At 34.6% G+C, this 9,377-nt stretch overlaps 1 protein-coding gene across 2 annotated transcripts; it reads right to left on the reverse strand.

Annotated features, from left to right (window-relative positions):
- Nucleotides 1–1,006: 1,006 nt before the first annotated feature.
- On the reverse strand, nucleotides 1,007–9,096 carry LOC104092042 (uncharacterized). Of its 2 annotated transcripts, none has more exons than XM_009597532.4 (9): nucleotides 8,921–9,096; nucleotides 8,751–8,820; nucleotides 8,583–8,661; nucleotides 8,223–8,301; nucleotides 7,487–7,595; nucleotides 2,170–2,258; nucleotides 2,032–2,096; nucleotides 1,834–1,912; nucleotides 1,007–1,605 (listed from the first exon to the last, which is right to left on the reverse strand). In XM_009597532.4, exons 1-9 carry the CDS (start codon nucleotides 8,987–8,989, stop codon nucleotides 1,453–1,455), a joined length of 792 nt encoding a protein of 263 aa, XP_009595827.1. In that variant the 5' UTR covers nucleotides 8,990–9,096; the 3' UTR covers nucleotides 1,007–1,452. The 2 variants fall into 2 exon arrangements, with proteins under 2 accessions (XP_009595827.1, XP_009595826.1); XM_009597531.4 differs by having other exon boundaries at nucleotides 1,834–1,915; nucleotides 8,921–9,095.
- Between the last annotated feature and the right edge of the window lie 281 nt (nucleotides 9,097–9,377).

The following is a 9,377-nucleotide window of genomic DNA, read 5'->3' on the forward strand; positions in this document are numbered from 1 at the left end:
TATCGGTATTTAGTATTATTTTTTTAAATATCAAAAAAGCATACTTAATACCAAATTATTTTAAAAACCTAAACTAAATACCATACCAAATACCAAAATACCGAATACCATATACCAAAATTTTTAATTTTGATACGATAATTCGGTATTTATCATATTATGCACAACCCTACTCACAATCCATAGAGAACAATTAGACGAAAATATAGAAAACATAGCGGGGAGGATTCCGACAATTGAAAAAATCATAGCTCTAGGCTTTATCAATCTTGTTTATAACACTTTGTTTTAATTGTGATATTTTTACTGCATTTTTACTACTTGCCTTAGTTATCAAAACATCAAAAAAGTGATATTTACAACTTCTGAAAATGAATTGGTTGAACTCTTACAAGACATATAGTTGTAGTTAATAGGCTAATTCCCTGTGGGATTCAACTCCGAACTGTTAAATCGGATTATATTTATAACGACCGCTAGTCCTTTTAGTAAGCGTAGTTGGGCGTGCTCAACGGCTATATTCTAAATAACATCACAAACCAAAGATAGGATATATTGATGATAATTAAATTAAATAGTGATGGATAATTTGAGTACTCAATTAAAGATAAGTTATTTTTAACATGAAATAGATTCCCGTACTTAGCAAAATAAAATTACCAATCAAACAAGAATTTAAAGACAAAGAACTGGATTAATATAAAGGCTAATAATTAGAGAACCAACTAAAAAATAATTAATATGAGTGTGCGCGCGAACGCACGTGCAGGTATTTGTGTTGTAATAAGTTTTAAATAAGTATTTCTATAGTCGATTTTTCCGGTTATTTATTGCTTAAAACCATAACCAAATTAAATTTGATCGGTTTTTTTACAGGTTTGATTTGGTTTTTCACAAACACCCCTGTTTGTTTCAAAAAGAATGCCTCTTTCTATATTTATTACTCCCGTCATTTCAAAAAGATTGTTCTAATTTGACTTGGTATAAACTAGAATTCTAGCAACTCTTTTCGTAATTGCCCTGGTTTCCAATTTTTAGTTCTGATGAAGTCCCGTTCTTTTCCAAAACGAAAAGATAGTACATATGAAACGACTGCTCAATTCTACAAGAGGTAAGCAAAGCGCTAACATGGAAGCTTAGGCTATATGAATCTAGCACAAAAGACTGGCAGTTCATCGGTGAAAAAGCACGAAAGAAGAGACGATTTTCCTTCTTTCATTAGAAGAACCAGTCTTGGGTGGATCCATATCGTGATTCTTTAAACTAAAATAAGGTCCAGCGAGCACAAAATTTGGCAGACCACAATAGTGAGAGAGGGCACCTCCCATCCTTCAACATTCCTCTACCATGTTTTAGTCAGGTCTCTCGCTCCCCCCTAGTCAGTAATTTGACGCATGTAACGAGCAAATAGATAAATTTGAGTGATCATCTCATTAGGAAGAATTTTCAGCATTATTCAGATGCAGGTCTTCTCAATACGCCTGTTTTTTTCTTTGGTTTGCGCTTTTTCTGTTTCTCCTTGAGTCTTACAAAGTCCTTGGCGCTCTTTTCCCATTCCTTCCTGCGCTTTAGGTAAAGCATCATAGCAGCACGGGCATCTTCTATCTGCACAACATTATGGATACAAGTTAGACATCATTCGGATATGGACCTAGGATAATAAACTGACAAGCTGCTATAAAATTCAAATTTTGATACTCATTCTGTAAAACCAGATTCAAACACTACAGTACATTAAAGCACATACAGTAAGGATTCCATTTGTTAGGATGAAAAACTACAAGAAAATAAAGTATAAGAGCATAAAAAAGTCATTAAAAGCATAGAACTAACTGGGCAGTGCTCTCCGTTTTGAATCTCCACTCCAAGGACTTCAGTGGCAAGGTGCCGAAGCGCGCGACTGCGTCCTTCCCTACTTTATCAATCCAATGTCAGAACCATATTGCAGCTAAAATACAGGCTAATAGCTGAAAGCCGCAAGGAACCAAGCATTTCTTTTTGGTGGGGAGGCAGGGGCGGGGTGAAAATTACCTCAGAAAATGTTGAAACTCAGAAGTATCACGAATATCTTGCTTTGGATGGTTTAATAACAAGGCCTGTACAGGAAAAAATTCTCAAAAAGTTATAGAAAGTACTCCAGACGCAAAGTCTCAGAAGGTGCACAGTTACCTTAAAATCATTTCTCAGAGCATGGCCGACAAGAATCCGTCCCTTTATTAGTTCAGCTACCTCCTTCTGAACGATGCGAAAATCTTTCGCTGCAGATAACATCAGAAGTGCACGTTATTTAGACAAACCAAATAAAATATTTTTGATATGCTTTGAGCATATAACTTGCAGACAGTGGTGTTCACCAAAATGGAATTACCCTGTCCATAAATACTTGTCCAAATCAAAGTCAAGCTAGTACTAGTTCAAACTGACGGCTAAAAACCATTAATACAAAACAAAAATATAAACCTTTCAGATTACGGATAAACCAACAGACTATTCAACTTTGAAGTTTGAACAATTAAACTAGTGATGTTGTTCAACAAAGATTGCAATATTATTTTCTTTAATTTTTTTATTATACAGTACGTCTCTTTTAGGTTGAAATAAAATGGAGATAAACTTATGTTTTAGCAGGATGTAAGGTTTTATCTAGTCTAATTTTTCCAGTTAGAGATAGAATTCCATAGATTTCAAGAGCTATAACTTTTCTTTGATTTGAGAGTTTTTTTCGACAGACTTTCAAGAGTTATAACTTGTTCAGAACCCATTATTGTATCAATAAAATCCTCCTATACTTATTTTGAAAGGTTGGAATAACACCAAATGAACATACATCATGAAAAGATCATTCTGTCTCATTCTCCTAAACTCTCTCTATTCTTTTCATTTTCTCTCTTCTCCCTTTATCGTTTTTTATATTATTTATTGCTTTTTTAAAGCCAATATTGGTGAGTAGAGATAACCCTCTTTAATTATTCCAGTTAAGGATGTTAACATTAGGGAATCATAAAGATGGGAAGAATCTACAACAACATACCCAGTGTAATCCCACAAAGTAGGGTCTGGGGAGGGTAGTGTGTGCGCAGACTTTATCCTCTATGGGATAGAGAGGTTGTTTCAATAGACCCTCGGCTCAAATAAAGCACAAGTACCAAAATAATGAAAAAAAAACACGGTAACGTAGAAGCCATAGAAGAAGCAATATGGGAAGAATCTATACCTTAAAAATATAGAAAGGTTTAGAACCCAGGTATCCATGTAATTAGGAGTAGGAATCCTATATTTACCCTTTTTAGATTACTTGCAAACACTATCGAAACTCAAACATGTTTGAGGGAACAATCAAACGCTTCATCCTAACATCTCTTCTTTCTCTTTTCTGGTATCAGAATCAAAAATTTGAGTTTCTATTCTAAGAAATTCAAATCCAAAATTTCATGAAAGAACAAAGCATCTAAAAATAAGAATGCCATTTTATTTGACAAAAGATTGAATCTAGGTGTACAACAAGTTTGTTCAAATCGAATAATTAATTAGAATATATTCTTACAACATGGGTAAGGCCTGCGTACACAATACCCTCCCCAGACCCCACATGTGGGATTATACTGGGTTTGTTGTTGTTGTTGTATATTCGTACAACATCACTTTGTGACTCCATAATATTGTATACTTGCGGTAAATTAAAAGAATACAAGAAGTACACTACAACTTAAAAGGGAATGGTAAGAATGCGTATACTATGGGATCGTATATATTGCTAGAACCTATCCCCTTGAAGATATGGAAATGGTTAAACCCCTATATTTATTAGGAATCTTATACTTACCTTCTTTAGATTAATTATAAACATAGTTTAGAAACTAAAATACTTGAGGGAATAATCAAACAATTCATTCGCCAAAATTACTTATTTCTCTTTTCTTAACGATTGTTGCATTTTGCTTCATATTTGTTAATTCATTTCTAGTTTACTCAACTCAAGTAGATAAAACAGCTGGACATCCACCTTTGAGTTTAGGTTCCACCCATTAGCTTGTCACACTCTTAGCACCCATTACTACAACAAAATACACATTCACTTACCATCCACAAATAACGCAATACAATTGACTGATATTCTTCATCAGTCCAGTGGAAGCCAAAACAAGGAAGCTTGATTTCTCAATGTTTTGATCTCTCTTCAAAGTTGGAAACACTAATTATGACATTACGAGACACTACATAAGTGAAACTTTAATCTACTCTAGCTTGTAAGGATCATTGATAGAGACTACGTGGAGCAGCGAGGATGACTCTCATTCTTAAATCCTGACTCAAAATGAGAGGAGCGGAAGGGATCTAGGAACAGGGCCCTTCTTTTTTGCAAAAAAAAAAGCTTTTGAATTATCATCACATCAGTAAGCGCACGCCTATTTGTTCCCTAAGGATAAGACCAAAGTGGTTCCAACGAACCGGGAGAAGAGAAAGAATTTTTTTTTTCAAGGCTGTCGGTGGTAGGGATGTTCAAAACCGAACTGTAACCGTTAACCGAACCGCAATACTGACTTATTGGCTTATTGGTATCGGATTATCGGGGTAATGGTTGGTGAACAGATTGAAAATTTATAATTAACGGCTTAACGGTTTGGAGGCGGATTACTCAATTTCTTTATCGGATAAACCGTTAATCCGTTAAGAATTTTTATATTTACACTTTTACCTCTTTCTTCCTCTTCATAACCTATCATCATTTTCTTCTCGCTTCTGTCCACCACTCCTGACTTTTGCTATTTCTTTTTCTTCATTCTTTCTTTCTTTAATTTAACAAATTATAAATATTTTACTATTGTTTTCTTTTTATTTAGAATTAGATATAATAGAGAACATAGAGTATTTTGTACCAAGCCAATGAATTTAGTTGAGGCGCATGCAAGGTGGTCCGGACACCACTATTATCGAAAGGAATTAATGATAGGGGGAAAACATCCATATCAAGTTGGGCGAAAGCTGTTCCAAACACCACCATTATTTAAAAAAGAAAAAAACTTGTATACAAGTACAAAATTCTATAAAACATATGATTTGTATATATAGGAACTTCATAGTGGCACAAAAAAGAAGGATAAGAGGTTATTTTTGAAATTTACAAAATTATTCTCTACACCTCCAAAAGCTCTCTTATTTCTCTCTATAAGACTCACATAAGTACCAGTGGAGCAACATCACATGCCTAACTAAACGTGCTTCCTTCAATGTCTCGCATCACCTATGGTAGTCAAAACCATCTTAGAATTTCCTACCATAAACGAGATGCTAGATGAAGGTTGGCTAGAAACATATGTTTTTGGCTGCATTTCGCATTTTATTTCTTATGCTTTAATCGTGTTTGACCTATAATCTGAGTACTATATACTTATCATGTGTGTTTGGTTGTGTAGGCTTGATTCCGAGCAGAGGAACTAATTTGGAGCTAAAGGAGCTTCGAAGTCAGAGTAAAAGTCTAAGAATTTCAACTGGGATCAAGTTCGGGGGGCGAGAACCAAGTGTGCATGAGAAAAATTGAAGAAAAATGTTGAAAGCTTAGAAATGACCTATCATGGCGCGTTGCACCTAGCGAGGTGCCAAGCCTGATCAGTCCAAACATGCAAAAATAAATAAATAAATAAAAAACTATCCTCCTAGCACATCACGCCATGCTTCGTGCCTTGCGGCGTGCCAGGCTATTCTCCCGGGCAATGAAGTCAGTTTCGGCTCATTAGAGGTATTTTGGTTCAAGGTAGTTTCTACACGGTATAAACATGGAAAACACAATTTTGAATGGAACTTTTGACCTACTAAAGATTGAGAAGATGGCTAGAGCTCAAGGACACATGAATTAAATATATTTTTCATCAACAATCAATTAAAAATGCGCATTTGAATTCAGAAGTTAGTTGTAATGTTTTTTAGTTCTTATTTCTTAATTACGATGTGCTTCTCCTCATTTATGGAGTAGTTTCCTATTAGGTTTTTGACGGACATGGTGTATTGATCGTTATTCGTGGATTTGGTTCTTGTTTGAATGCTTGAATTTGTTGATGGGTTTCTAAACGGAATTGTGAAGTTATTCATTATTCTATTTTAATCAAAAGAGAAATGGCATAGTTTCACGAATATCTTTACATCATATGGTTTAGTTTTCTTTAGTGATTCTTTTAAGTAACCGTAAGAGCTTTTGAGTTACTGAATTGAGCTAAGGCAAGGAAAACATCCGCAAGAAGTTTTCCTTGAGACTAATACTGTCAACGGTTTCTAGTTATTATAATATTAGGATTATCCCTGAATTATTTAGTAAGTGCTTTGTTTGGTTCATTAATTAGAAATGGAATATCTGGAGTACAATCCAAAACATGTGTTGGGTCTGAAGCTGGATAAACCTGGATAAATTTATTTTAATTTAACCTTAGATAGTTCAACGATGACAATGAAAAGAGCTCCTGAAGGGTAATATAGTCATTTTGATAACTTTACCCAGGTAAAGCTAATCCTGGTATTATTATCCTACGTCCATAATGGGATAAATAATACCAAGATTTTGGTATAAATTGGTACTTGTATTAGCTAATAAGGGTAACCAAACACTGGATAAACATAATCATTAACAAAATACTGGATAGACATAATCTTTAACCAAATAAAGGATAAACATAATCATAAATTTTATTCCGGAATTAGAATCCTAATCCCAGGAATCAAACGGTCCTTAAATGTATTAAGAATGGGAAAAAAACTCAATATTAACAATAACCTTTCGAGTCAAATTTGTGTGGTTTGAAATTATTTTCCCACGAAAGTAACACTACTACAGGAAACTATGGATAATGAGGTGATTGTACTAGGGCAGAAATCATATAAGAGTACATTATTAGAAAAAAGAGCTCGTAAACGACTAAATGTGATGCTACCTTAGTACAAATATCCAGTTGTTAAGGAAAGGGGGATATTATAGGTTTCAGGAGGAGACCGGGGAGCTGTCTGATGTTTGCAGCTCTGAAAGTAGTTTCAAGCAAGACGATCTTCAACTCTAGAATATGGTGATGATCTATGAGCATTGGGATGGGAATCTGCATTTTTAAAAGAAGCTAAATCTCCATTCTGACTCCACGTGGGAAAATTTTAAGGATCAAATCAGATGAATAGAATTGAGAAAATTCTACAATGCTTCTAGAATGGCTGCAACTTAACGTACAAAAGTAATTCTACACTGCTTCTCAGACGGCTGTAACTTAACATACTAATTTATAATAACAGAAGAAAGGTTTTCAATTTTCTGTCTCTACTTTTTTTTTTTTTTTGATGAAGTGATATCGTTAATGGTGTCAAGCAGATGCAAATAGTACAAAAAATTCAGTCTTTTGCTTCTTTAGCAAGGATTGACTTTTCTGTAGTCATAATTCTTCCAAGACACCAGACTAGAAACTTCTCCTTCTGTTGGTAACCTTTCTAATGTGCGGAGAGAAATGAAACCAACCTTTTTTTAAGTGCTGAGGTCTAATCCCACTTATGTTGGTGCGGAAGTCAACAACACGTTCAACTGGACGGACAAATTCGTCATATATCACATTTCCCCATTTGTTGACCTGACATAAGCTGGTTTGCATTTAACTGTGCATGCATAAATCTAATTAAAAAGCAACGAGGCATTTCGTAAACAACAATATTGTACCGAGAACAACTAATGGAATGTACCCCTGACAATTAAAACATGTCAGTTTTGTTTTGTACGGAAACAATTAGAAGCTTTAACATAGCAACATCAAAAATTCTTGTACTAAAACTTCACATATCCATAAGAAGAATGATATGCATATCAGTGAAGTTAGGATTTTCATTGAGCGGAGTCAAAAAAAGAAAGAATTAAACACACACAAAAGTCGAAGAGGTTCAACATATAGTATATATGCATAAAAATATATTTTTTGACCTATCTATGCAGTGTAATTTTGCGAAGGGGTGTCAATTGACCCCCCTTGGACAAGGGCAGCTCCGTCCTTGACTCAAAAGAGGAAGGATCAGCTAGAAGAGAACTTATCAGTTGGATATAAACGGCTTATTTATGAAAATGTTAGTGCAGCCTATGCTTATAACTATTTAACCAAAAGATTATTCTTAGCATCAAGCAACCAAAAACAGTTGCTAGTAAAACCATTTGCTAAATGTAGTGAAGAAGTATTTAACGTAGATGAGAAGGTACGATTGAGGAATACCAGTGTGACTCGCCCAAGAGCACTTTTGTTAGAGCTTACACCAACCATTTCACAATCCATTGCTATCACATCTGTAACACTGTTATGCAGCTAATGATTAAATTGCAGAACATTAAAGATTTTACTCGATCACACTTGAATTGTAGGAGGTTTAAATAGAACAGGAAAGTGTGAAGCTTAGCTTTTTATAGCCATAATTTACTCTAACAATAAAATATGCTAAAAATGTAATCTTTTATGAAAGGTATCCAAACAAATAATGAATCTAGTGGCCCCCTCTCCTTCCCCAGTCCCCCACCCCCCAAAAAAAAACACCGTACAAGGAAGCAACAAAAAGGGCATACTTTTTTCTAAACTCACCTTGAATCTGATGAAGTTGGAATAAGAGGATTAGGCCGAGCATCGCCAGAGTCATCACTGGACCTGTTTTTCCGCTTTCCTATAGACAACAAACCAAAGTAAGCAACATAACAGAGAAAACTTCAAATGCTTAGACCTTAAAAAAAAAAAAAGGAAACTGGTTTATACCTAATATGGAATTAGGGGTTTCTGTTTCTGATGCTTCTGAAGGCTTTTTGAAGCCATTACTCTTTAATTGCTGCAGAATGAGAAATAGAGTGCATAATAGATATCAGAAATACAAAGTAAAGATCGTTAGGAAGAGAAAGTGAAAAAATGGAGTGAGGAAGGGAATATACTTCACGGAGCTGAGCCCAGTTGGGGTTTAGCTGAAACTGTTTTTTAGGGTTTTTCAGTTGACCCGCCATCTTTGTCCCCCTCCCACCTGGTTGCTCCTAGTCTTCTTTTTCTGTGAAGTTAACAGGTTTCCTGCGACGGCGTCGCTTTAGGTCACCTGAATGTAATACACGCAGGCTGTTCAAATTTGGGCGTACATTATTTGGTTAGAAATATACATATACATTTAAAAAGAAGGGAAAATTACATAGTATAGCCCTTCCAAAAAATTATTTTTAATGAGTAAATTATTTTTAATGAGTAAATTATTTTTAAAATCGAATAAATATTATTAAAAATTATATTTGAGTTATAAATTGAGAGTGTAATTAAATAAATTAAAATTAAAACTTTTGGAGTTAGAGCACGAAAGAGATCGCATCTTGTCTTAGTTTTAGCGTGTGGCTATCGGCATAGCTA

Source organism: Nicotiana tomentosiformis, chromosome 6 (genome assembly GCF_000390325.3).
Source record: "Nicotiana tomentosiformis chromosome 6, ASM39032v3, whole genome shotgun sequence".
Classification (NCBI taxonomy): Eukaryota; Viridiplantae; Streptophyta; class Magnoliopsida; order Solanales; family Solanaceae; genus Nicotiana; species Nicotiana tomentosiformis.

Coding starts and splice junctions, on each gene's coding strand:
- LOC104092042 (XM_009597531.4), bottom strand. CDS start 8,989: ATGGCGGGTCAACTGAAAAACCCTAAAAAACAGTTTCAGCTAAACCCC. Junction 8,821..8,920: donor ACTGGGCTCAGCTCCGTGAA/GTATATTCCCTT, acceptor CTCATTCTGCAG/CAATTAAAGAGTAATGGCTT. Junction 8,662..8,750: donor AACCCCTAATTCCATATTAG/GTATAAACCAGT, acceptor TGTTGTCTATAG/GAAAGCGGAAAAACAGGTCC.